This window comes from Hippocampus zosterae, chromosome 1 (assembly GCF_025434085.1).
Source record: "Hippocampus zosterae strain Florida chromosome 1, ASM2543408v3, whole genome shotgun sequence".
In the NCBI taxonomy this organism is placed as follows: domain Eukaryota; kingdom Metazoa; phylum Chordata; class Actinopteri; order Syngnathiformes; family Syngnathidae; genus Hippocampus; species Hippocampus zosterae.
Genome location: NC_067451.1, coordinates 9,524,023 through 9,551,981, shown reverse-complemented (window position 1 = coordinate 9,551,981; position 27,959 = coordinate 9,524,023). Strand labels below are relative to the sequence as shown.

Genomic DNA, 27,959 nt, shown 5'->3' with positions numbered 1-27,959 from the left:
TACTTCATGCCACTGGACAGCACTGTAGTTATTGCACCCTTTAAATTTTGTGTGACTGAATTCATTTTATAATACAAATTTCAAATTTCTTGGTTAAATAAAAAGTCAATTTGGAAGCTGTCTTTAAAAATGCATTTGGAGGACTGGGGGTTAGGGGTTTCTTGACACATCAATGTCATTGTCAAGGCAAAGGGGCCATAAAAAACACCATCCCAATATTGACTCTGTTTTTACATGATGGTTGTGATTCAATTAATGACCATTTTATTTTGATATGTCTGTGCATTTTCTGCTCATTCACATTAACCGTCAAAGCCAAATGAACCCACACGAGTGTGTTAATCGAAGCTCTCCACATCTCATCCTAATGTACGAGAAACATTGGAGAAACAGATGCAAGGATCCCCAGTTTAATAAATTATCCAGCTTCCTATCAAAGCAATACCATATCTCTTTCTTGGAATTCAACCAAGAGTTAAAGATGAGTAACAAAACACAAAATTGTACTGCACAGTACTTTGTATGCTTCGGTGTAACTGGGATAATATGTTAATCATCACACAAGTGATCAGCAAGGAAGAAAAAAAAACACATTAAACATGAATTTTAGGTTCTAAATCTAATGAGCCATCATATCATACATGTTACTTTGGCTTACACATGTTATTTCCATGCTTTCTGTTTATCTACTTCTATATTGATAATTTGAATAATAAAACAGAAAAAGAACACACCACGTTGTTTCCAGCCAGGTAAACAATAACGACACTGAGCACACTTTGTGCCCTCCCATACAATCACTACCTTAAAATGTTTGTGGAGTTGACATGGTGAATAAACTGTATGAGCGGGACATATTGAGTGGTGCAACCATTTTAAGTTGATTTTTCAGATGTCTATACTTTCCTTTACTCAAGTATTTACTTCTACTGAAGTACAAAGTTCAGGTACTTTTGCCTTTTCAGGTTCAGGTACTTTTCTATAAAGATCAACCCAAACGACAATTTTTGATGATAAATCCTGTTTGATTGTCATTAATGACTGTCTAAAATGCTAAATTTAATCCGTTACACATACTTAAGTAACATACATTTTACTTTTCAGGGTAATTTTATTGCAACCTACTGTTATATATCTTTTTTAATGTAAGAAACAATTGTACTCAATTATAATGACCTGCGGCCCGGTGGTCCAGTGGTGTGTGGAGCTCACAGTGCAGAGGCCGTGGGTTTGTATCCCGGCTCCGGCCTTCCTGTGTGGATTTTGTATGTTCTCCCCCGGTGGGTTTTCTCCGGTTTCCTCCCACATTCCAAAAACATGCATGGCAGGCTGATTGAATACTCTAAATTGTCCCTAGGTTTGAGCGTGAGTGTGGTTGGTTGTTCGTCTCTGTGTGCCCTGCGATTGGCTGGCAACCGATTCAGGGTGTCCCCTACCTACTGCCCGATGACAACTGGGATAGGTTCCAGCTACCCCCGCGACCCTTGTGAGGAGAAAGCGGATCGGAAAATGAATGAATGAATATAATGACCTGCATACCCATAACCTTATTCTTTTATAAAATGCATTTTCGTTTTCGGTTCAAGGGATCATTGTTGGGCAACATAAGTATTTAGAATCTCTTGCTTGATCACGCTAAGGGTGACTTAAAAAAAGCTCTACGATTTACTCAAAAGTTGGTCATCACTTCAGGGAATACTGACTGAAAAAATTGTACTCAAGTTAGTTTCTAAATAACAGTACTCTTACTTGAGTACATTTTTTGGCCGATGACCTCTGGTTAATGCTTAATTGGCCCGCGTGGACTGTACGTACCTGGAACAGTTACGTAAGGCACTATAAAAGCCTCAAATTTTGTTTACGCCCGCGTTTCCCGGCCGAATGACTCAATTTCCCAGAATGCACATGGGCGCATGCGCAGTACGTTTTACTTGACATTGGTAAACAGACGTCAGAAGGGAGTCTTCACCTCGAGTCAAAACAAAACAAACGCCAACAAACTATTCAAGACATCCGAGGGGAGCATCTTCGGACCACCGGGACGACCACAACTTCCAGCCGAGACGCCGCCGCCTCTAAACTGCCACTTCGCGCGAGTTCTGGGCGGCTCTCGGCGGACTTTTCGGCGCGTTGAAAACTCCGGAGTAGCAGCAGCTTAAGCGGCTAACGTGATCGGGGGGCTACCCGGGCTTGTTTTCCCAACAAGTTGGGAGCTTCACCCCGGGGGGACGAGACGCCGCTGCCGCCGCCGCTGAACGAGCTTCCTTTATACGACCACTTGTTGAAAGTCGAGACGAACACTTAGCGGGGGTAAGAAGCCCGGCGTGGCGATCTCCGGGGCCTCGGCGGCGTAGTCAGAGGCGTTTTGTAACCGCCTCTCGTGGCATCGTGTGCGGCGCCACGAGTGGACAAACATGGCAGATGGCGACATGTGGCGGATTGTGCACACCTAAAAACACCGCTCTTTGGATGAGATTCTTGGACTTGCGTACAGTTAGTAAGTAAAATTCACCCGCCCCTTGTTTCGTATCAACACACCACCATTTCGTACTTTTTTCCCCCCACTAGTGGTTAAATTGGTGCTGTGGTTGTTTGTCTTTAATTTCAGCCCTGACTGGACTGTTAGTGTGAAGTACTAAGGCTCGTTCAAGTGTTTTTTTTTCCATTTTCATTTTAAATATTTCTTTTGTCTAATTTATTATACTCCTCATAATCCCTCGAGTGGAAATTGAACTGGCAACACAGGTCACCATCACTTTGTTTACAAACTATTCCATTTACTGTCAAACTCCCCACTACTAAAAGTAGTGTGCAAAATTGAAAAGTACTTTTTATATTTTACTCCAAAGTATTTGGAGTACTTGCTTCTTTGGCTTGCGTAAGGGAAATTCACTACTATTATTTCAAACAAAGGAGCTCCCGTTCCCTCCTTCAATATAAATCAGAAGGTTTATGATAGTTAGTATTAAGGAGATTATTTGGGTTCCCTAATCTCCAATCTGAGGATTAACTGGAGCGATTGGTGTGCCCAGATTATTACGTCTTTTTTTTTTTATAGGCCCCCAGTGTTTACTCTCAGAATATTGTTGTTTTCCTTCCCGGGATAAAAAACATTTGGAGGGTTGTAAGTAGTTCCGGTGTTTTGGAGTAGAGCGGAAGTAGCCAAGAGGTGGAGGTGGACGAGAGACTCACCATGGAGGAGTTGCCGGCACCGCCCATTGACCCAGATTTCGAGCCACAGAGCCGGCCCCGCTCATGCACATGGCCGCTGCCCCGGCCAGACATCTCGGCCGTGAAGCAGGAAACCCCAGACGGCACCGAGTCCGCCGCCGGGACACCGCCAGCTGATGACGACAAGCCGGATTCGCAGCAGCGGCATGCTGCTGCCGTGGCCGAACCAGAGAAGGCGGCGGCCACTGTGACAGGGGCAGCAACCGACCCCACCGTGGGCGGCGTGACCCCTCGCAAGGGTTCATCCAGGCGCAACGCATGGGGAAATCAGAGTTACGCCGACCTCATCAGCCAGGCCATTGAGAACTCGCCCGATAAGAGGTTGACGTTAGCGCAGATCTACGAGTGGATGGTCAAGACTGTGCCTTACTTCCGAGATAAGGGCGACAGCAACAGTTCAGCCGGGTGGAAGGTCAGTCCAATGCACCGCTTGTGGTAGACAGTAACAGTGCTGCTCAACCGATAGGTCGAGGCCAGACTGACATGACAGAAAAAAAGGTTGAAAACTGTTAAAAACTAAATGTCTTTATTTTGTCCATTTTTGAAAGGCGGAGAATAGTGAAATTGGTGAAAGTAAAACATCCTAAAAGTATTCTTTTTACTGTGTTGAGGCAAAATGAGGAATAGGTAAACACTAGTAGATAAAAAAAATATTTATATTTTTTGACGGTGCTTATCGGCAAATAGCGAAATAGGTGAACCAATAAAGTAAAAAACATCTTGAGTGAAATTTTTGACAGACGTTATATGGAAATTCGGAATGTTTTAGAACATCCCTCAAAAAAGGGATTAATTTGCCACAAGATGGCAGTAAAGCACCACATGAAGCTACTCGACTCACTTCGACATAGTTCCTTGGTGCTAAGATGCCTTAGGATGGCAGCAAGGCACCTCTAAAACTCAATTTGAGCTAGTTTCCTTTACCCACGATGGCAGCAAAACACTACATGAAGCTCCTCAACTCAATTTGACTTGGTTCCTTTTCCCTAAAATGCCAACAGATGGCGGTAATACGCTACATGAAGCTCTTCAACTCATTTCAACATGATTCCATGCCACTAAAATGCTATAAAATGACAGCAAACCACGATATGAACCTCCTCAACTCACTTCGACAGGATGGCGCCCCCCCAAAAATCTGAATATGTGAATCAGAATAATAATTATGCGGGGAACATGTGAAGAGTGGCCTCCATTGAAAATTGTTTTTCCTTCTAGAATTCCATCCGCCACAATCTGTCGCTGCACAACAAGTTCCTGAGAGTCCACAACGAGTCGACGGGCAAGAGCTCCTGGTGGATGCTCAACCCCGAAGGAGGCAAAACGGGGAAAGCACCCCGCCGCCGTGCCACCTCGATGGACAACAGCAGCAAGCTGCTGAAGAGCCGCATGCGCGCCAAGCAGACCAAGAAGCAGGCGAGCACGGGGGCCGGCGGCGGCGTTCTACAGGGTGATGGCGCAACGGTGGCGGCGGGGACCGGCGCCGACAGCCCCAACTCGTCTCAGCAGTTTCCCAAGTGGGGGGTGAGCAGCAGCAGCCCGTCGTCCCGCGGCAGCCTGGACGACGCAGACATGTGGACTTCCTTCCGGCCGCGCACCAGCTCCAACGCCAGCACCCTGAGCGGGCGCTTGTCGCCCATCGCGCCGGGGCAGGAGGAGGACGACAATCTCCCTGAGGACGGGCTGCTGGGCCGCTACGCCGCCAGCGCCCTGACACCCACTCTGGCCGAGACCCTCATGGAGGAGCTGGATCTGATCGACGGGCTGACTCTAATGAGTGGCCAGCAGGGCGGTGCCAGTCCCAGCACGGCCCCATCGGCACCGCCCACCCCGCTGCCGTCCGCCGCCACTCTGCTGCCACGTGGCTCCTCGTCTTTCCCCTCCTTTCATCAGCTGCAGGCACCGCAGACGCCGCCCCAGGCGTCGGTGGGGCCCGCCAGCAAGGATGCCGCACCCGCGTTTGGCAACTCTCTCTTCAACTCCTCTCACGGCAACACCTCCGCCCACTACGGTACCCACGTCCCCTCCAGCTTGGAGGCGCTGCTCACCTCCGACTCTCCTCCTCCAAGTGACGTCCTCATGGCACAGGTGGACCCGCTCGTGCCCGCCCCGGCAGGCCTCATGGGCTTGGGCTCCCCGGTAGTGGGCGTCAGGCCCAAACCCACGCAGCTGCTCCTGGGGAAAGGCCTGGAAGCCAACACGGTGGGCCCTCGAAGCCTGCAGCCACCCATGCAGCACCACCTGCACCACCAGCAGCACCATCAGCACCACGCTCCCCTTAGTCTGGGCATGATCCTCTCCGGCATGTCCCCGGACCCGCTGCAGATACCTGGTCTGAAGGTGCAGCATACCGCCCCCCAGCACACCGCCATGTCGGCCGCAGGCCCGGCCCAGTTTGTGGCGCCGCCCTGCTTCCAGACGGTGCCGGAGCGGCTGCCCACTGACCTGGACGTGGACATGTTCACTGAGAACCTGGACTGCGACGTGGACTACATCATCAACAGCGACCTCATGGATGGAGACGGTATCGACTTCAACTTCGACCCCGTCCTGCCCACTGGGCAGGGCTATGCAGGGCCCGCCACCGCGCAGGGCTCCGCCCACAACTGGGTGCCCAGCTAAATGCTTTGCCAGGTAGGTGTACTGCTCTTTTCTGACTGCCCTAGGGTCAAATTGTTTCCGTACTGAGGAGTAAACTCAGTATTAGTCCTCTGTTGGCGCGACATTTTCGTGTTGCTTTTAGTTGACTCTTGAATACAAGTCCTTAAAAGTCCTTAAATTTGTCTCCTCAAATTTGTCTGATTACCAAAAAGTTAACAGTAATTTACCTCCTTTATTATCCGTGTTCTGTTATTTGTTGATGCTACATTTTCTTGCTGCTCTCAGTTATCCTCTTGGTTAGTCGTTTCATCATTTTGTTTCCTTTCTCTCCTTAGTCTCTTCTTTGATTTAATTAGTTTCTTTGCCAAGAAATTAACCAGTATTTTAATTTGTTGGTACTCCCTGTGCTTGCTGGACGCAGATCAAATTGTCTCTCTACTAGTGAATGCCACTAGTTACCATACTGCTTAACTTTTGTTGCCGTTTGCTCGCACTGTTTCTTTCTGACCTCAGTCTCCTCTTGGATAAACATCATTTCAGCGTTTCTTTTCTGTTTTTCATTTTCGTGCTGCCCTTGGTCTTCTCTTAAGCAAATTTGTCTCCTGACTGAGAAACAAAAATCTGTATTTACCTCAGATTCTCCTTTTTTGTAATTTTTATTTTTTGCACTCTGTTGACTTTCTGCCCTGATTCTCCTCTTGGATAAAATGTGCTAAAATAATAATGGATAAAATAATAAATACTGTACTTGTATTTTTATGCACTTTTTTTTCCTTCACTTGCTAAGGTGTCTTGGAGCTCCATTTTCTTTCTGCCCTTGGTCTCCTCTTGAATATAAAGGTTCCCCTTTGCTGCGAATGAAAAAGAAATGATCTCTAGAATTTAAAAACATTTTTTTTATCCATTAATGGTCAACTTTCTTCCAAAAGAAAAGTCAAATTCCCATCCAAAACAAAATGAAGGTCAAAGCTAACGTTGACGATTGTGGCCCTTGGTTGCTGAACTCTCTCATGTTTCTCTCCAGGAGACAAGACCCCGCCTCCCTGACTCGGCCCTCCCCAAAAAGGACAAAAAGTCTTACCGCGTCATCACGCGGACCAGCCTCTTGTCACGTGCCAACGCCACCGCCGACTATGCACATGCTCCTCCCCACCCCCTGCCTCTTTCTCCTCATCTTCCTCCATTTTCTTGGATATTTTCTTCATCAAGACTTCCTCAACTCCGCCTGCGAGTTGTCAACATGTTACGCACAAACATTTTTCCGGGTGGATGCGGTACCCCGTCGGCTTCTGGATGGAGGCTTTGTGTGTGTGTGTGTGTGTGTGTGTGTTGAAGAAATGGCCAGTTTCCCTGCAGGAGAAAGAGCCTGCAGATCGGTACAAAATGAGAACACTGACGATTGTTTCTCACACAAGACGATACATGACTTTTTTTTTTTAAACGTTTAATTTTTTTTTTTAATTCAACACTACCGGTAATTGCTATTTGGCCAATGTGTGTTGTTGTTTTTTTGTTTTGTTTTTACCTCCATGCAGTGTATTAAGCGGTGTATAAAGTAATTAGGCGGAGTACACACATACCGATAATTGGGACACATTTCTGCATTCTCCCATTTCCCAATCTAAGGCCTTCTTCATGGATATCTCAAAAGATTGTCCCGTGGCATGGAGTGTCGGGATTTACTACTCAAAAACATTCAGGGCTGACTGTTGCAGATGTTAAACCCGTTCAATACCTACGATTGGAAATTCCGGATGTTTACGGTAAAAAACGTTGTTTGTCTGAGCACCAGACTGCGCTTTTGACGTGAAATGATGGGCACTTAAGCTGAATGTTTCATTCCGATCATAGTTGGCATTGGTCCGATTGTCGGCTCTCTCAAAAAGATCATCTTTTGATGTGGGGGGGTGTTTGGGGTGCGATCTCATTGGGCCAACAATTGTGAATGTGAAATATGTTTCATATTTACAGTGGCCAATAAGGAGGGTATGTCCATACCGAAAGACAAAATATTAGCGTTTTACATCTTTTACAGTCAGTCATTTTAAGGCCTGATTAATTGACATCTCTAAAAAAATTATCCCGAGTGATTAACCTGTGGTGTGGAAAAATAATAAAGCCGCTCAATTGACACAGACGAGAGTCAACAATTGAGTATACCAGCACCGTCCTCGGTTTTCCTCCCCGATCGAATTGGACAAACGTGAAATGCCGTTCAATATTTATGATGGCAAATTCTCGTGCGCACATCCTGGAGCTATGACCTCTGCGTCAGGATTTGCAAAGCGCTTTGTTACAACAAGCACTGTTGAAAGGGCGAGATCGGTAAAGAGGTCTCCTATGACTGGATAAGCTAGCTGTTAGCCTTGTGTTAGCGATTCAGTCATCCTGTGCGCAGGGTCACATTTGGTACAGTGGCATTGACAAAATGGGTTCTCCATGTTGAAAATCAATATGCGTGTGTGTATCCCGCTTTAGATTTGATTTGCAGTAGGATCATTCGAAAAAAAAAGCGAATTAATGAAATGAAGTTATTTGTTTGGATGTTTTTCGGGCATTTGAGGTTAAATTGCCATACAAGTGATTGTTTGGCTTCTTATCAAATGTTACTACCTAAGTTTTGAATTTGTTGTAATCTTTGTGCATTTTTTTCTAGCACTTAACAAATGACCTTGACCATACATTCAACTTTTTTTTTCTTTTTGGGTTGAAACATTTCGACACACAATGCACACATTGCACATAACTATTGGCACGCTATGCAGATTTATTCAGAGAATTTTGAAGGAAATTTTAATCAACAACGACAACAAAAAAAACACGAAGGGTTTTAATATTTTGCCGCATGCCCTCACTAACTTGAAAATATATACAAGTATATATATACAGGTATATACATATATTTTGGGGTTATAGCTTTAATATACACGATAGCTGGAGAATTATAGAGATGCTATTTTAATTATTATTTTTTTTTTTACATCGGAGGGTTGGATTTTTCAGATTTGTAACAGCAGTTTTTCTATACTTATTTTTGTAAAAATGGACGCGCATGTAGATTTGTGTGTGTGTATATAAAACCTTACCAAAGGAACACTAATATTTGCATATGCATGGCATTTAGGGGGCGCACTCAACTCGACATAGTGTCTCAGTGTACATAAGGTTTTTTTTGGGGGGGGGGGATTTTTCTTGCTTTTACACATAAGTCATCTCAAAAACGAAATGGTAAAAACAAACAAAAAAACCCCCACAAGACTCATACAACCGTTACCTCTCAGGGTTGCTCAGAAGAAGAAAACAAGCTCAATCATGTGACAAAATGAAAAAAATGTATTTATTTTTCAATTTTCTGCCGCAACTGGAAATTGTTGCTTTTTGAAACGTTGGCATCTTAAAAAAACAAACAAAAAAAACCCTGCTATGCATTTCATTTGTAGCTTTTTTTTGGGGGGGGGGGGGGCATTTTCACTTCCTGCCAAGATGGAAACACTAGCATGACGTTGCTACTAGTGTGTACGCAAATTGTTCTCTTTTTGTGTGTGTGTGTGTATTTAATTTTCTAATTTTCTGGTCATGTACAGTTTGTTCACCAATCATTTCATACGTTTAAAGAAAAAAAACTGGTTTAAAAAGAAAAAGTCAAAAAAAGCACTCTATTTGCTTTGGCGTGGTGCTACGAGTCATTTTGGATGCATATCAGGGCCTTGGTGAAAGTTACCTGCAAGACTCAATAATAATCCTTTTTACTTGTTTCATCATATATGTTTTATAATCCCTCCCCTCTTTATATACGTATATATTAGTCCTCAACCTTTCCACAATAACTAGTATGACACCCCAATCATTTGATGAATTGATGTATGGAATGTTAACTACATGGAACTGGACATGTGGTGTGTGTGTGTGTGTGTGTGTGTGAGAGAGAGAAATTGCCGCGTTAATTCCATGTTCTACTCGTGCACTTGTGTACTAGTACGCTCTTTGTCCTCATGAGTCGGATGGTTCGGCACACTAGTAGGATATGGCAGCTTCAAAGTGTGACATTATTCAATTCCACGAGTTCTAGTTAACATCTTAGCGCACGGTTGTCAAACTCAAGGCCCAGGGGCCAGATCCGACCCGCCACGTCATTTTATGTGGCCCACGAAAACAGATCATGTGCGTCAACTTCCATGATCCTTTCTAAAATCTGTACCAAAATGTCATGTGTAATAAATAACACTGAGATTTTGCAAGAATTTTCTGACCCGGTTTATATTCACTTGAATAGTAAGTGAACAAATAAGAAACAAATAATAGACTGATTTCAAAACTAGTAATCCATCAATTTGTTGTGGACAAGTTATACTATGTGATGATTCAACATTAATTAGGCCTTCCGAGAGACGACGTAACTCCAAAGTGGCCCGTGACAAAAATGAATTTGACACCCCTGATCTAGCGCGTAACCGTGCTTGTTCTACTCGTGTGCGGAAGTGTCCAATAGTCGTGGACTATTGCAAAACAATATGAGCATTTACTCAATATTTTACTCGTGCACTGTCATGTACTAGTTACTAGACTATGCACGAGGAGAATGAATGACTGTCGACAATTATGTTTCTACCATTGCAATTTGACACTTTTGTGCACTAGTAGAACGCCTTTGGCATCCTCGTAGGACGACGACATGTTACTAGTCAGGCAAAAGTGGACAGTAATTGATATTTGAGCGCAAGTGACATTCGACTAATCTGTTGCTTCACTAATAGTACTACGAAATTCTAAAAGTACCATCTAGCGCTTGACTAGTCGTACAAGAGGCAAATCTTTCTACTAGTGCCGCGTTTTGCCTCACAAGGAACTAGTCCATGTCCGATTAGTGTGCAGAAACAAAAGACAATCTTTTTGACTTAAGTGTTACTAGTAAGACATTGTTGATTGTCTTACGAGTAGTACTGTATACTGATGTGAACGACAGCACACTTGCCTCACTAGTGACATGTCCTACAAGTTGTCCAACAGGACACAGAGTATACTAGTACACATCGGAAATCAAGGATGTAGAATAAATGCGGGAAACAGTTGTTTCAGCATTTATTTGATATCCTTTGACTTCAAGTGCGCGGCACGTTTACTAGTTGGCCAAGTAGCGTTTAAGGTGCAGCACAGTGGTTTAGTAGTAAACAAGTAGACCAAAAGTGGCACTTGTAGTGGAAAAACACTCCTATTTAGACAATCACTCTCGCGGTGTGCTGAATTGGCACACGAGAGAGAACTAAAGAGTGTACTAGTACACGGAGCTAAAGCAGAATACGGAATGAATGCTCCATGGGCTTTCCAGAATTGTATGTTGTTTTGGTTTATTTTTATTTTTTGCTGGAGTCACTCCACTTGTACTTGATCTCCATTTGATTTTTTTTGTCCCTTTGAGCTACTAGTCAGTCCCCCTTGATGATGTTTTTGATGACTTGGAGAAGTCGGTCCCCAGGTCACACAGTATTTTAGAATTTAGCTGAACGGGATGAGAGCAGGAAGCAGTTATTTTCATGATGATTTTGTTGATTGATGGGTTGATCTTGATAAGTAGTTTTCGCGCTCCTTCCTCGTCCTCATCGAGTCGAGTGTGACGCAACAAATGGAAACTTTGAGTTAATAAACTGCTTTAATCCATTTTGTTTTCCTGAGTTCAATTCATCATGTCTGGTGTATTTATTTCCAAGAATTTGTTTTAGCCTCAAAGATTTAAAAGCTATAAAACAAGAGTTTAAAAAAAAAGTAGGAAAATGTTTAATAATGGTCGGTTAATTAGCAGGTCGGGCTCACCGTGCAAAGGTGCAGGGTTCGATTGCGGCTCTGGGATTCCTGTGTGGAGTTTGCATGTTCTTCCCGGGGCTGCGTGGGTTTTCTCCGGGTGCTCCGGTTTCATCTCACATTCCAAAAACATGCAGGGCAGGCTAATGGAACACTCTAAATTGTGTATATATAATACACATATCTATATAGCTGTATACACACACACACACACACACATAGTGTTAGAAATTCAGGTTTTTGGGGCCGTTTTTTTTAAAATCCATGAGTTTATGGGTGTGCTTTTTTGATATGTAAAGTCTGTTTTTGGTGCACATGCTTTTTAGGTGTGAGGTTTTTTTGTTGTGTGGTTGCATGTGTTTTTTGTGCAGGTGAGGTTTTTTTTGTTTTGTTTTCAGTAGTTCATTTTTGTCATCTCAGTCACAGCACTTCCTGCCGTTGTTTGTTGACTCCGATGGTAGCAGGAAACAAGACAACAGCATTTTGATTTTTTTCTTCAAACATCTTTATAGAAAACAGAACTTCACGTTTTTGCGTCTTTCAACTTTTGTTTTTTGCTTTTGTGTCCATTTGTTCAGGGTGGAGCGCAACATCCGTGTGTGTCAAACGTTCGTTTTGCCTCATTCCCGAGGGTTTGGATGACAGAGTCAGTTGGGGCATTTTATTTGTTCATTTTTTTTCTCCTTCTGCCACCGCAGCCCGGCCGCTACGTGCGATTCCCAGAGACGCCTGTCTGTGCTTTAATTTGTTTCATTATTGTCGTTCAACCTCCACAGGAAAGGCTTCGGAAACATTTTGGTTCCAGCTGAGATTTTTTTGTTTCCCCAAGTAGCCTCTTTTAATCTTAACGCAAGTTACATGTGCATAAAAAAAGCCAGATTTAAAAGTTGCCTATTGCAGAAAAAAAAATCTTAAGTCGTCGTATTTTTCCAAAATAAAAGTCATAACGCTATGATAGCAAATTCATATTTTGTCCAGAAGAATTTGTATGAAAGTTATATTGTCTCAAGAAAAAAAGTTCCACGTTTTACAAGAACGAAGATTTATTTGCCGGAATGAAAGGTCACAAATCTTAACAGAATAGATGGATATTTTTCCACGATCAAGTCATGATGTTACAATAACAAATTCATAATTTTGTCAAAAAAAAACAACAAACCAAAAAAAAAAGCAGTCAGAATCGATTCAAGAAAATGATGTACCGGTATTTTGTATTTAAAATTCAGAATCTTGCAAGATGTATTTTACCAAAGTCATAATGTCAGGATTGTAAATTTTTTTTTTTTTAGAACTAAGCAAATTTTGATGTGATGAGTAGAATATCTCAGTATTTTGAAAAGAAGAGATATAATTTATTGGGCAAAAATGCTGCAATTTTAGCAGAATAAGATTTCTTTCAAGATGAAGTCATAATACTATGAGATGGTCCATCAGACTTTAACACGGGTAGAAAGTGAAATTTTAACACGTGAGTTTCAAAAAGGCAATTTTATTTTCACACTGCAACGCTTTTTATTTTCAAACTGATGACTACGCTTTAAAAAAAAAATAAATAAAAGGTTATTTTTAGATTAAATACGCTTTTCGGTATCGGAAAAAATGTTTTCCAGTAATAATACACTTTGTTTTTTTCAAAAGAAAGGCCCTTTTTGTCACGAACATGTCAGATTTATGTGATGATTTGCACTTTTATTGAAATTATTTTTTTCGCAAATGACTTTTCTGACTGACCCCAGTTTGAGAAGCATTTGCTACTCCTACAGAGCACAATAACAACAACTCCAGCACACAAAACCTGTCAAAATCCAAAAGAATCATTTCACAAAACAAACAAAACGTTTGCTGCGCGTTCTGCTTGCGGTACCGCGCAACGTGTTTCCATACAGCAGAAAAACAGATTTTGTTCAACGGGCAAGGAAAACAAAGACAATCATCTTGTCGATGGCTCAACTTTGTTTCTTTTTTTTGTGTGTGTGCGTACCACAAAGCGCTTACTATGAAAGTTTTTTTGTTTTGTTTTTCAGTCAGTCACTATGAACTTTTCAGCAGGTCTTCCATTTAAAAAAAAAAATCCTTGGACGCACGTCTCCGCTCTCCACTTGCTTCCTCGCGTTATAAATATATATAAAGTTTTTTTTTAAAGTGCTTAAAAAAACAAAAAAAATAAACTAAGGTTGTTGGGTTTTCTTTTTTTGTACAAAACAGCTCTGGAGATCCAAAAGGGTCCTTCAAACAACATTGAATGAGAACAACATTCAACTCGACCACATTGGGCAAAAACTTCAGGAGATAATATAAGGAGAGTGTTCATGACGGACAGTATACTATGCACAAAAAGCTGGGGATATTGGGCTGAAATTCAGGATGAGCCTAAAATGCCCGAGAACATTTTGTGTGATTTTAATTTGACCTTCTCAAAACTTTTGAATGCACCATTGTTCAACGTTTTTGTTGGACAGGAACATGCAACAAATATTTGATTCAGAACAATTTCCAAGCCTCATCCATGCCTTTCTGTCACTTCTATCGAGGGCTGTGTGTCTCGAAAAGATGTAAACAAACGGGACCGCTGATGCATACAGTGAATATGGGGGTGGGGTGGATTGGGGGTTGTCCTGAGAAAAAAAGGACAGGTTCCCAATAAGAATCCACAAATAAGTGATTATCATTTTTTTGTGCTATTTTTTTGCCCCCGGAAAAAATTGCAAATAAGCAGCGGCTCAGGGAAAAAATAAGCAGGGGTTTCCACAAAAAATGGGGGTCACGGTCCACCAATAAATTCTTGAATAATTGACGCACATTAAAATGACCAGATTTGGAAAATGACACATTACCCTGCCCAGCTATTTTTTGTGGGTGCAAGCGGTTTGGAAAATGGATGGATGGGGAAAAAAGCGCTAAGTAGATTCAAAAATAAAAATCTACAAATAATTTCTGTGTATTCAGTTTACGGAAGGTCAAACGAAGTTGACCTGCAACAGTTGTGTATTTTCATCCTGAAATGTCCCCCACAAGCTAAATACTTTTTTGTGAATGTGGTCTGAAGTCTTAATGGGATTGCACATAGTGGTGATGAGGAGGGGGTGTGGCACATCTGGAAGAAGGAAAAAAAAAAGCACAAGTGCGCCTAATATGGCCACAGATTTGTCCCGCCATCAGTGAGCTTGTCGCTCGCTCACTTTTTGGCTGGCTGGCATACCTCGGTGGAGAAAGAGGGAAAAAAAAATGGAGCAGGCGCTGGCGGGAAGCGCTCAGGCGACCATGTACTGAGTGATGGCTCTTAGGGCGTAGAGGAGCTCCGCCTGCAGACGCGCCTCCATGATGAGTAAATTCACATGGATCTGGGGAAGATGGAGACCAGGTGATCGTGACGGCCATGTGGCACATTTTCCATGGAAAACAATACCAGCATCATTTTAGTTGCATTTTTTGTCATAGTTGAGATTTAATTTGAGGTTCAAGTCAAGCCAAGTCAAGTCAACAGTATTTATAGAGCACTTTCAAACAGCCATCGCTGCATACAATGGCTGTTTGAAAGTGCTCTATAAATACTGTTGATGGAGCAATTTAACATGCACAATAAACAGTAAGACAAATCGGTAATAAAGGCGGTAGAAAGCACCAAACAGTAAAATCATGCTGAGTCGAATGCCAAAGAATACAAGTGAGTTTTGTGGAGGGTTTTGAAGATTGGCAGTGAGGAGGATTGCCGAATGTTCAGTGGGAGGTCATTCCAGAGAGAGGGACCAGCAACAGAAAAGGCTCGATCCCCTCCGAGCCTCAGTTTAGTCCTTGGTACTTCTAATAATGTCCGGTCCACAGAGCTGAGGCGCCGGGCAGGTGTGTAGGGGCGGATGAGCTCAGAGAGGTAAGGTAACGCGAGGTCATTTAGAGATTTGAAAACAAAGAGGAGGATCTTCAAATAACTCTAAAATGAATGGGGAGCCAGTGAAGGGATGCCAGAGTAGGAGTTATGTGCAACCTCTTACGAGTACCAGTCAAGAGGTTTGTTTAATTCATTCAATTTTTTTCATTTGGTTTTAATTAGTTTCCAAGTGCGTTTCTTACTTTTAGTTTTTATTCCTTGTTTGCAAAAATTAAATACACACACACACACACACACACACACACACATACATACTAGTAAATATTGTATCGTAGAAACGTGACAAAAAACATGACTTTAAAAACATTTTAGCTCATTCAATACCAGCCGTTTTTCTCAAATTGGCTGAGCCAGGCGCTGTCGGATCCGGACCACACTCCACACCCACCCACACACTGTGCGCGACAAAGATCTGATCAAAGCCACTCCTGCCATCTAGTGGTCATTTAGTCAAGTCAAGTCAACAGTATTTATAGAGCACTTTCAAACAGCCATCGCTGCATACAAAGTGCTGTACATGGAGCGATTTAACATACACAATAAACAGTAAGACGAATCGGTAATAAAGGCGGTAGAAAGCACCAAACAGTAAAATCAAGAACAAATCTAAGTCATGCTGAGTTGAACGCCAAAGAATACATGTGAGTTTGGAGTAACAAGTAAGTTTAACATCCTAAAATCATTCCCACAGCCTCGAAATTGAAAGGTGTGCGGAAGCCCCTTATTGATATTAAAAAAAAAAAAAAAAAACAACCAAAACGAATGTGGTTTCACTCAAGTCATATTTTTTTAAACATTCATTTTTATTTTATTTTGTGAAGGAAAATATATATTTTTTCAATTTTAGTTTTCATTATTTGATCCATTTTTGTTGACTATAATAGCCTTGAATTATAACATGAACGAGAGAATTATTATTATTATTATAGAATGCAATTTTGTAGAGGTTTTTCACGAACACTGAAAGGCAGTCGCGGAAATACTTGAATTGTTAAAATGCAGGATGTGTCAAGAAAAATTTGTCAAGGAATGTGGAGGAAGGTAAATAGATAATTTTTTTTGCATTTTGAAATGTGGGCATTTGTCTTATCTGGAAGACAGTCCGCTCAAATTGCATCGGTTCACAAATGTGAACAAAGGGGATAAAAACGTCAAATGGGTTTTCATTTGGGAATTTGGAAAAAAATGGGAATTGATAGAGTGTGCAAAACAGTTCCAAAGATGTCCTGAATGTTGTGAACATTTTCAAGTTGGAATGGTTTGAATCAATCGGTCAAGAAATGTAGACTGAGCAGGTAGCTATGACAAATTCCTTCAATTGGGATTTTTATTTGTATTTATTTTTGGGAGGCTCGGGGGGAGTGAAAATGTTTTAAATCACTAAAATGGTATAACTGAGATTCGGAAAATATATAATTGAGAGAAAAGTGGGAATAACGGGAAGGTGGAAAAATATTTGACGTGATGCAAGTTGCAGACGGATGTTGTTGCTTCTCTGTTCACAACTTTGGAAAGAATTTTGTACATTTTGAAGGGAAGAATGCCACACTAAATGTCCACTTTTGAGAGGCGACTCACCCTCTCTGATGTTTTAAGAGGAGCCCAGCCCAGTGGACGCGCCGAACTTCTGCTGGGGTCAGGGAAACACGCAACAGCCTTGATGTACACCTTCAAATCTCGCTCCAGGAGCCGGTCCACTTCCCCGTAGTCGTAATCGTCGTACCTGCCGCCATTTATAAACCATCTTTGAATCCGCTCACCGTTTCCACGCCAACAACTAAAAGAACGTTTGGGCACGAGGACGAAGGCTGACCGAATTCCCAACATGCAGTGGATGTAGTTCCAGACGGCCCTCTTCAACTCGGGCCCGTGCGGCGACGTCACGGCGGTGACGCTTCGAAAGCGCTCGTCCAAGAGGTGGCCGATGTCGGAGTACAAGCGGTTGGCCAGCGAGAAGCCGTGGTCCTCCCACGAGTAGTCCTGACGAAACACACACACACACACGCAAAAAAAAGTCACAACCCCCCATCGATCCAAATTGCGGCCTTCCACTCACGTTAAGCCTCACCTGAACTCGAAATACTTGGAAGTGGTCTTCGTCCCTGCGGGCGAAATCCTGGTAATCAAAATCGGGGTCTGTGACAAAGCGCGACGGGTCCGCGAGGCACATCATTTCGTCGTCTTCTTCAACATCTGAAAAAAACAAAAGAAAATAACAGTGAACCACTGTAAGAAAAATAGACACCTCCCACAGAGGTCTATCTGGAATCGCATCAAAGCGGCACATATCGCATATCCAACTTTGCACAATAAAACAGCAGGCAATTTAACCCATTCATGCAGAAATAATGAGCATCTACATCATGATTTTTTTAATCAACTGTTATTAGTCTTTAGGCACATTAATATTAATTAGTATCAGAGAAAACAAGATTTGAGGAGCTTTCCACTCTAGTAACCGTTGTCCCTGAATGGGCTGATCAGCGTCTGGGGGGAAAATTAATACAAAATATTCCTATACACATAAATGAACAGGAATTGTTACGCCGTCCCGTATTCCAACCTGGAGGAGTGGCCTGGGACATTACATGTAAATTAATATTGAGGATAAGCAATACAGAAAATTGATGCATATTATATTACAATGAATGTTCTCAAAATTACATTAGAGTAAAGCTCTTTTTAATTTATGGGTTTTTTTTCATCAATTTCTGTCAGAAATGTTGCCTCCTATTTAGAGCGACATTGTCATGATTTGGTTTGGGACCAACAGGTGGCACTGTAGGGCTCCCCCTGCAGTTGCACACCTGTTGGTCATTATGTAATTATTAGTTGTATAAAAGGACTCCTCCCCGAACACTCAGGGTCGGGTCATTGTTGCTCTTGGCTACTGTCATGTCTGCTCGTTGCTTTTTGTTTGTTTGCTTGCAACTGTCATGTTTGTTTCTGTTCCTGTTAGTTTTTTGCCACAGTCATGGTTTTGTTTTGCTACTTTGGATTAGTGTTCGCACTTTGTTTGTTTTGGATTCAGTTTTCTGTTTTATTAAATATAATTTGTCAAGCTCACCCTGCTCCTCCCTCCTGCCTGCTTTTTGGGGTTCACCACCACCTCGTAAACGTGAAAGGCATCTATATTTGTGCAAAAATGTGTAGACTGCTTTGCTTGTTTACATCTGATAATTGTGAAAAGCAGCACGACTCGATGCATTTCACATTTGATAGGGGTCTGTTTCATGTCAGTATAAAATAAAGAGAGAAAAGGTCACGCATTGCATTTTTTTTGTAGAATAACTGAAATATATTGTGGTGTATCATAATTGGGGGCGTCCCAGTGGTTGACTGGTTAGTTTGATTCCGGCTCCGGCCTTCCTGTGTGGGATTTGCATGTTCTCCCCGTGCCTGTGTGGGTTTTCTCCGTGTACTCCTGTTTCCTGTCACATTCCAAAAACATGCATGGCAGGTTGATTGGGCACTCCAAATTGACCCTCGGTGTGAGTGTGAGCACGGATGGTTGGTCATCTTTGTGTGCCCTGCGATTGCCTGGCAACCAATTCAGGGTGTCCCCCGCCTACTGCCCGAAGACGGCTGGGATTAGGCTCCAGCACCCCCCGCGACCATTGGGAGGGTAAGCGGATCAGAAAAGGGCTGGATGGAAGGATATATCGTAATCGTGACTCAAAATGGCTATTATCGTAATAGAAGTTTTTTTCCACATCTCCCAGCACCAATTATTGTTTGTTTTACGTGCCAATGAATGTCACGTGAGTGAAGGGAGAGCGGTTTGTGTTGTTTACCGGCTTGCTGTAGTGTCTGGGCGTGCAGCATCCGCTCTTCTCGCTTGTCTCGCTCCTCCTGGGCTCTGTGGATCCTCTCTCTCAGACACAACATGTCACTACTCGAGTCCACAGACTGACAAAACAAAAACAAAAACAAAAGGACAATGTGAGCGGTGACTGATTTGCATGCTGCAAAAACACGGGCACAAATCATCATCTGCTCATTGGAAGTAAATTTGTGTCCATTTTGCTTGGATTCATTTACCAGGTCATCTCAACAGATTAAAATGGAATCAAAAAGTTCCGTAATTTCAGTCGATCAATTCCAAAGCTCATTATATTGATTGGCTACACGGAGAGCAAATTTCTATACCTGAATTCACTATTACTTCGGTAATGCATAACTATGAAAGCCACAATTGTTAGCCATCAAGTAAGTGTGGACTTCTGCAATTCGTAGAAGAGCTTTTTTTCTTTTCTTTTTTTTTACCCATCTTCGCGTGATTTGCTCGGCGGCGTTGTCAAGACACAGAGGCCCGTTGGGGTTGCCGTTCGCAGCGTCAAAGGCGCATAAGGTGGGTGGAGTGCCGTTGGGGGACTTGCTCGGAGGCGCCGGGTGGCCCGAATCGGCGTTGGAGCCAAATACGAAGCTGCACAGCGAGTGGCAGTGGGCCAGAATCACCACAGCCTGAACTAGCTCGGCCAGAGACCAGCACGACTCGCCGCACTTCAGCAGCGTCTGCGGGAACACAAGTCGGATGTGGTGGTGGGTGGCCAGCTCATGCGTGCACACATACCGATAATCGGGACAAACTGGAGGATTATTTGTATTACCTCTAGTGTTGCATGTGTTAGGAGGGACTTTTCCTCCCTTTACATTTAACCTTTTAAAACCTCTTCATGAAACCTTTGAAATGTTGGACAACTTAACAGGGGTCACCAACGTCTGAGGAAACCGAGAGCCACTCCTTGGCTGATGATTAGTGAGAATGACTAGCAGTTTGACACACACTTCTGAAATAACAAATCTTCTTAATTGACACTGGTCAAAAGCAAATTTTAATCAGAGATGGCTTTATGTGATTTTTGAAACCGATTTCAAAAACTTTTTTAAGCACATCAGGTGATTAGGATATACAATTATTTTGGGTTTTGTTTTTTAGTCTGACCTGTAAAAGCTTGTGCAATCTAGATTTGATCATGCATTGTAATTTACAGCTATGACGTTTCATAAAAAAAATTCCACCTGCTGCTGATAGTAACCTGTAATTTGAAATTATTCCAAATTACTAGATTACTTATGATGATGATGATGATGATGATGATGATTATTATTATTGGAAGGGAAATTGACTTTGGCGTACTTGCAGTGGAAGGACAAAACAAAAGGTGAATGTGCCGTTAAGCTGGTTTGCCAATTGACCCTCAGGGGAGGAAGAACGAGGAAGTCAAATTTGAGCTTTAATCGTATGGGCTTGCAAGTTACGCGCAGAGTACATTGGAGAGAACATTGCGATTGTTTTTATCCAGTACAATACTCTTCAGAGTGTTTTTTTTCTTGTGAAAATACAGCCCCAAAACTTTTTTTGATTTGAGACACAAAATAAAACCATTCAAAAACAATCGCTGAAAAAATCAGTGACAGCAACAATGAAGCTCACCCTTGTGTAAAGGTGAACGTGTTTTTTTTTTCTTTTTCTCCTCCTACCTTGATGTGTGAGCAGGCGGCAAGCCAGGGCTGGTGAGCCAGCACTTTGTTGATGTGGTCGAGCAGGCGCAGACGTGGAGGCGCTGCCTCCAAGCCCTGCAGCCACAGGGGGTCACCGCCCAGCCTCAGGAACTGAGCCGAGTGCAGGTAGACCAGATAGTTGCAGTGGTGGCGCGCCGCCGCCTGGGAAAAGCGAGAAAACCTCAAACGTGTTAACTTCAAATTGTTCAAATCAATTTCAGACATTCTGCAGTAAATATTCTCCGCTTTCTATAGTCTTCCATTAAGGCTAACTGATTTGCTTTGTGTTGTGTTTTTTTTTCCAAAGTAGGACATTTGTAAATATCTTCTTGTATTTGGAAAACAATCAACTACTTTGCCTGTTTTGTGTTATATTCCAGACGGAATCAAGGAATCATAACCAAAGTCAGGCATTTATGTTTGTGTATTTCTTGCAGCATCAATTTGAAATAATGTCCGGTTTCTGGATAAAGGGATGGGAAGTTGCTTATTTTTGAGGAAAAAAAAGAAACATATTTATATTTTTGAAAAACGTTATGATGTTATGAGAATCAAGCTGTACTGTTTCAAGAAGAGAACAAAGACATATTTTGTCTGGATAAAAATGATCATTTTATAGGGATGAATCTCCCCCCGAAATAAAGTCATGATTTGATGTTAAAGTCAAAGTTTAACAAGGGAAGAAAGTCACAAGTGAATTTCAATAGAACCTATTCTTGTGGAAATCTATTTTTTGCTTTGAAAAAGTTGCAAAACAAATTGTTGTGTTGGGGCAGTGAACTCAAGTGACTTGTAATAAAGCTGCAGTTGGGCAGATAGTAACCTATTCTTTAGAAAGGAGGCTTCAAGACATTTTTTTGCCACACCTAGTTTAAGTTTAACTGCCAAACAAATTTTAAAAAATAACATAATTACACATGGTGTATCTAAACAACCGCATAACTTAGTGAAGTCCATTTAGCTCAATGCTAACAAGCGAGGCAAAAACACAGGTGCACGGTTTGCATGTATGTTGTGGTGCATGAAGCAACGAATATTTCAACATGAACACAAATACGGCATCAACACATGTAGACAGACAACATAGATACTGGCAGATAGTCTTGATCTTCTCTGAAGAACAACTAAGATCACTGTGGCTTGCTGGGGACTGACCGGCTCTGTACTTTATATCCGTATGCCCGTGTTATACTGCCCCCTGTTGCCAAGATGCACACACCAGAAGGAGTAGCGTGTATAATTCCGATGCATTTATGGCATTACTGTATGTTTTTATCAAGAACAATGTTATGGAGTGCTATCTTCTTGACTTCAAAACACATCACAAACAGTTTCTTCATTATTTGCTGGAAAATCCACACCATTATTTTTCAAAGGAAAATAATCTAAAACAGGAAAAACAGGCCGTTGACGCACCATGATGGCGATGTAATGGCGACAGGGCAGTGGCAGAGGTCCGTCCATGTGCAAGATGTAGTGCTGCGCTCGCAAGAAGCTCTCCAGGTACTGCGGGTGCGAAGCCATCTGCTGCGACACGGCGTCCACGCTGCCGCGGCCTAGCGCCGACTTCATCAGCACCAGCGAGGCGCGCTCCTTTTCCTTGCTCACCATCGCCTGATCAAACAAAACAACAGAGGAGCAAAATTACTCGACAGTTTGTACTGAAGTACAAGTACACACTAGATATTAAATTATCAGAGTATGTCTCCCGTAGTTGGAGGCATTCAAAAAAATAAAAGCCTCCTAGAATACAACTAAATTTATTTTTGATACTCAAGTAAAAGTTAAATGTACAGTAATTTGAAGTGTAACAAAGGCAGCACTAAAAAAAACGGTGATATGGCAGGCGTTATCTGTGAAGGTTTTTTTTTCACCCTCTCCATAAATAAACAGATGGGGAAAACGATGAGGACATTTGTGATGTCATTTCCCAATTCAAGTATGTCTGAGAGGAAGTCAAGCCACAGCTGAGGCTTGCAAAAGTCTCGCTTTACGTGAAAGCGAAACTTCAAGCCGCCTTTCATGGGAAGACGTATAGCAGAATGAAACATGAATCATGTCCTTCCTCATATGTTCAAATCACAGTATTGTGTATCCAAAGAGGAACCAATACTTGTGAGGATTATTTGCTCAATCCAGAACCGCAGATTTTTTCCAAGTTATTTATTATTATTTAAGTGTGTGTGTGTTTGTTTTTTTTTTACAATATACAGGAAAGTTTGAATTTACAGTTGCCGGCATTCAGTGTAGTACCACCTTGTGCCACAACATGCCAGACAGCACTGAGCTTGACTGAAGGAGATGTAGCACACGCTTCCCCTTTTTGAGCGTCGATGATGAGAAATATCGTCAATGTGAATCACAACGTCTAGTGACTGGCAACTGACGTCAACTATTTTCTTTATGGGAATGGCCGGAGAAAAGTCTTGGCCCACTCTGGTTTGATCATTAAGTTGGGAAAGTTAACACACACATACACACACTTTAAAAACTAAGGCCAGCAGATAGCAGCATTGGGTCTCCTTGGATGAGATCACCAAGTATCAAAACAATATGGACGCTCTGTGGCAATCCGACCGTTACAAGCAGCTTGTGATTGATCAAAGTGCTTGACGTGTGAAATCTACAAAAATGAGGAAAGATGATGGAGATTATTTAAATTCATGCGGAGAAGCGTGACTTAATGTACAAACATACACACGCACACAGTAAGTACTATAACTAAATACTTAAGTGTGTCAAATATAAAATTTTTACACTGGTGATTCATATGATCATATTCATGTGATCATATACAGTAATCCCTCGTTTATCGCGGTTAAAAACCACCTGCGATAAACGAAAATCCGCGAAGTAGCATCCAATTAACATAAACGGGTAAAATATATATTTTTTAAAGTCCGCAAACGGTCCGCGAGAAGCTGCAAAACAACAGTGAGTCACATAGAGAAACATATACAGTACTGTACTCCATGTACTGTATCTGTAAAAAATAAAAAATGTAATATGTTTGAAAAAATCTGCGATACACTGAACCCGCGATAAACGAACCGCGAAGTAGCGAAGGATCACTGTATTATTTTGCCATCAAAAGCACATTATTTTCTTGGTATTCTCTCGAAAGATGCTTAAGGTGTCACTTCAGCAAAAAGTATGAGCATAAAAGTCACTGTTGTGCATAAAATGTTTTCCCAAAAAGCTTGTTTTCTGCATTTTTTTTTTGGGGGGGGGGGGGCAAAATAGGTGATTTGGGCGAAGCCAAGCCACATTCTAGCCCTGATTACTAAAAAAATGGAATCAGGAAGAAACATTTTTATTTTTGTAATTTTTTTTAATTGAAGCAAGCACTCTTGACTTCTTAATTGTATAACTGTGTAATGCTTTATTTTCATCTCAAGATGATGTTGGAACAGGTAAGCACCTATAATACAATTTTTTTAAACATAAATGCCTTTGAAATCTCTCTCAGCCTTTTTCTTGTCCAGACAGACACACAAAGATGCTTCCTATCTATTGGCTGAAAACAAACAAGATGCTGACAACAGCACTCTTGAGGACAGACACACACCTTTTATTGTACACTCGCATGCCCCCCCCCCCTCCCAAAAAAAGGAAAAAAATAAGCACCCGCATGAAAAGGAGAGGAAAAAACACGACGCATGTGGGCAGATAACGCTAAAAGGAATAAATCATCATTTCGGAGACGATGGGAGCTATTACAAAGCATATTTTTGTTCAGTGCAGTAAACAACGAGATGGAGGAGGGCATGACTGCCAAGGCGTTTGTGCACATAATGCGACAGCAACTATAGTAAACACAAAGAGCGCAAACCACAGCACAGCTACGGCTGCAACCAACAGTTGTTTTTCCAGAATAGATTTGTTGGTTAATTATCATTTTGATTTCATCGTGAATTTCATAGTGCACTAGTAGGCTTAAAGAGCCATGCATAGCATCATAAAATAAGAAGAACTCGCTGTAATGATTCCGCAATCTGATAGAGTTTCACAGATTTTGCAGGATTGGCGTATGTTGTGAGGAAAAACAATTTGCAGAAAAAAGATCAAGGGCATCACTGACAGTCGAAAACAAAGGAAAGAACAGCGAGCTTGTTTTGTTTATTGATCGGGGAGCTTCTTCCTGTTCCCACGCGGGAATGGTGAAAAACATCATTGGGAGTCAAAGGAGACAAAGACGAGTATGACAGGCGTGATGAACGCACAAAAGAAAGCAAACAAGATGGCTTCTCGGCGCGTACATGTGACATCTTGAGTTGTGTGTGTGTGTTTTTGTGAGTCACAGATACAGGACATTTAATCCGCATGCCAATTGCGTCCAAATCACGAGGTGGGCCGGGCATAAATTCATCCGGAAACACATGGGCTGCTTTTGGCCATGCAACCTGAACTGAGGTTGGCGGTGGTGGTGCAAAACCAGCCAAATAGGCCACAGGATGGAAACAAAGAGGAGGAGGAGAAGTAGCAGTAGAAGAAGGAAAGAAGGGGCAAGAAAGAAGAAGATGGAAGGAGGCTATAGAGAAGAGGAAAGAAGCAGGAGGAGAGGAAAAAAAACTGCACTCCAGTGTGAAGAAAAAAAACAAAACTTTCAAGTATGACTGATTGAAGCCTCGAAACATGAATTTCATTCATTAAAAAGAAAGAAAAAGTGGATTTGGCCTTTCCATGAAGCCGATGAAGCATTCATTCAGTCTCCTTGATAATTATGAGCACGAGTACTTTCTATTGTCGTCACTACTGCAAGGCAATTCGGTGCATTATTTCTTACTGGTGACATTTTTTTTTTCATGATAAGCGCCACTTCTGTCCTACTAGTGCACAGCTACAGTTCATGTTCCTAAACTGTGCCTGTTGTCGTCATCTGAATGCCTAAAGTACTACTAGTGACATCAAATTCTTCTAGCTATCATCTCATGCGTCAAGAGTAGTGCTAGTAGCAAACAGATGTCAACCCGAGCAGTTTTGCGGAATTGTTAGAACTACAAAGATGTCTTGCTAGTATGCAGAAACGCGGTACAGTAGTGGAAAATGTTTTTACTAGTTAGACTCACTCATTCGACTTGTTCGATGATGAATTGCTTTACTAGAGAGGACAAGGAGTACGAGTACATTGACCTCGATCTGGATATCAAGGATATTCAATTCATGAAAAGCTTTATGAGCATCAATCCCACATCCTGACGAGTGCCAACATAAAATTAAACGCATTAACATCTAGCTGGCAGCATGTTGATTTTACCTTGGGCAGTTTTGCCTCACTAGTGGCATGTAGTTGTCCTACTGATTGGATGAATTGTTATTCTTTACAACGAGGACAAAGAGCACACTAGTCTATGGACCTTCAGCTGGATATCAAGGATTTCGGATATACATTTGAGCATTCATTCCATATCTTTGGAAAGGACTACTTGAGCCTCATAGTGTTACTAGTGTAGCAAAGCAATTTACTGGAAAGGTTTGCGTATTAGTGGGCCAACAGTACTGTAGCACTAGCAGTGGAAAACAAATGGAGCATGACAACTTGTGCACTGAACTGTCTTTCTAGTGACAAAGAGCATACCAGTGTCTTACACTAGGTATCACGGATGTTGAAAAAAATGGTCAAATGCTTCCCATAGAAGAACAGGACCCGTGGGAAGGGGCAAGACAAACAAATCTCTATGCTACAGGGTAATGAATAAAAAACTGCAAATGAGGGATTCGACCTGTAAATATGGATTTCACTCTTTTAAAAAAACGTGGATTTGGCATTCATTACTTTAGATTCGCCTTCTGTGCTCGAAAAACGTTGACATTTGATGGGAACGAGTGGCCTTGCTCCTGCAAATCCTTCAATGCTCTCACATTCCTCCTGCCTGTTTTGCTCCATTTCATCTGCGGCAAACATGTCTCTCCTCTTTTTTTGGACTACTTGAGACAGCGCCCCCGTGTCGGTTGCAAAGCAAACAGCAGCGGCACAGGAGAAAAACAAGTTTGATTGGCAGTCCTTGTTGAGCTGCAAAAACAACGTAAAACAAGTGGTGCAGGGCAACACAATCGATTTGAATAAAAAAATGCTCAACTGTAGATATTTTGCTGTGGCTGCCGACCGCACTGCACGTCTTCACTTGACACTTTTCGCCCCAAATCTTCTCGCACTGACGTCAACTCCCACCTTCTGTGAAGCTTGTATACTTCATCCATTTCAACACACAATCAAACTCAAAGGTGTCTTTTGTCACACAAGTGTCAATTTACCGACAAACTATAATAAATCAATCAAATGCAAACTCAGTGTATACAATTAAGTCACATAAACACGACATGTATTAATAAGAGTGTCTCTTAGAGTGACGAGAATGTGGCTTTATACTGTAAAGGAACCACTCGCTAAATTGTTTGATGGATATTCAAAAACGATGTGGCTTTATATGTATAAATAATTCATCAGCGATAGAATTTAATTAGGTTAATGATATATGTATATATTTGTTTCCTCAGTATAAAGTTACCAGGCCAACATTTCCGAAAGCGAGTTGACAAAATTTCGGTTAAGTAGACGGCGGTGCAATAAAATGAAATGAAATTTGATATAAAATGTAAGAGAATGTTTTTAAAGCCTCGGAACAAAATGAATGAATTTCCGCTATGGTGTTTAGCCGTTAGGCGCTCCCGTAACTTAGCCACCTTCACCTACCTGTTTCTGGACTCTCTGGCACTGGCTTCTGAGAGGATACTCCATTTTATTCGTGCAGATGATCATTTTCCAGCCCAAGGTGCAAATTACATGAACGCGGCGATGTCTTATGGGTCCCCCGCCGGGTGCTGCTTGTAACAAAAGGCGGAGGAGGAGTTGGAGGAGGACCGCAGGAGCTGAGGACCGGAGGCCGTGTACGGTGTTCTGCTGCCCCGGCAGACAAGTGACGACGGAGCTTGGCGAAAG

At 42.2% G+C, this 27,959-nt stretch overlaps 2 protein-coding genes across 2 annotated transcripts; one reads left to right on the top strand and one right to left on the bottom strand.

Moving 5' to 3' along the window:
• The first annotated feature begins 1,793 nt into the window (after window positions 1–1,793).
• Window positions 1,794–11,487, top strand: foxo4 (forkhead box O4). Its single transcript, XM_052067942.1, has 4 exons — window positions 1,794–2,497; window positions 3,152–3,643; window positions 4,450–5,865; window positions 6,857–11,487. Exons 2-3 carry the CDS (start codon window positions 3,194–3,196, stop codon window positions 5,851–5,853), a joined length of 1,854 nt encoding a protein of 617 aa, XP_051923902.1. The 5' UTR covers window positions 1,794–2,497; window positions 3,152–3,193; the 3' UTR covers window positions 5,854–5,865; window positions 6,857–11,487.
• A 3,029-nt stretch (window positions 11,488–14,516) lies between these two features.
• On the bottom strand, window positions 14,517–27,959 carry sesn4 (sestrin 4). The gene is made up of 9 exons (XM_052069091.1): window positions 27,714–27,959; window positions 22,436–22,633; window positions 20,999–21,181; window positions 19,781–20,029; window positions 19,309–19,423; window positions 17,583–17,707; window positions 17,328–17,494; window positions 17,093–17,237; window positions 14,517–14,969 (listed from the first exon to the last, which is right to left on the bottom strand). The coding sequence occupies exons 1-9, from the start codon at window positions 27,777–27,779 to the stop codon at window positions 14,880–14,882; spliced, it is 1,338 nt and encodes a 445-aa protein (XP_051925051.1). The 5' UTR covers window positions 27,780–27,959; the 3' UTR covers window positions 14,517–14,879.

Coding starts and splice junctions, on each gene's coding strand:
- sesn4 (XM_052069091.1), bottom strand. CDS start 27,779: ATGATCATCTGCACGAATAAAATGGAGTATCCTCTCAGAAGCCAGTGC. Junction 22,634..27,713: donor GCCAGAGAGTCCAGAAACAG/GTAGGTGAAGGT, acceptor TTGTTTGATCAG/GCGATGGTGAGCAAGGAAAA. Junction 17,495..17,582: donor TCCAAGTATTTCGAGTTCAG/GTGAGGCTTAAC, acceptor GTGTTTCGTCAG/GACTACTCGTGGGAGGACCA.
- foxo4 (XM_052067942.1), top strand. CDS start 3,194: ATGGAGGAGTTGCCGGCACCGCCCATTGACCCAGATTTCGAGCCACAG. Junction 3,644..4,449: donor ACAGTTCAGCCGGGTGGAAG/GTCAGTCCAATG, acceptor TTTTCCTTCTAG/AATTCCATCCGCCACAATCT.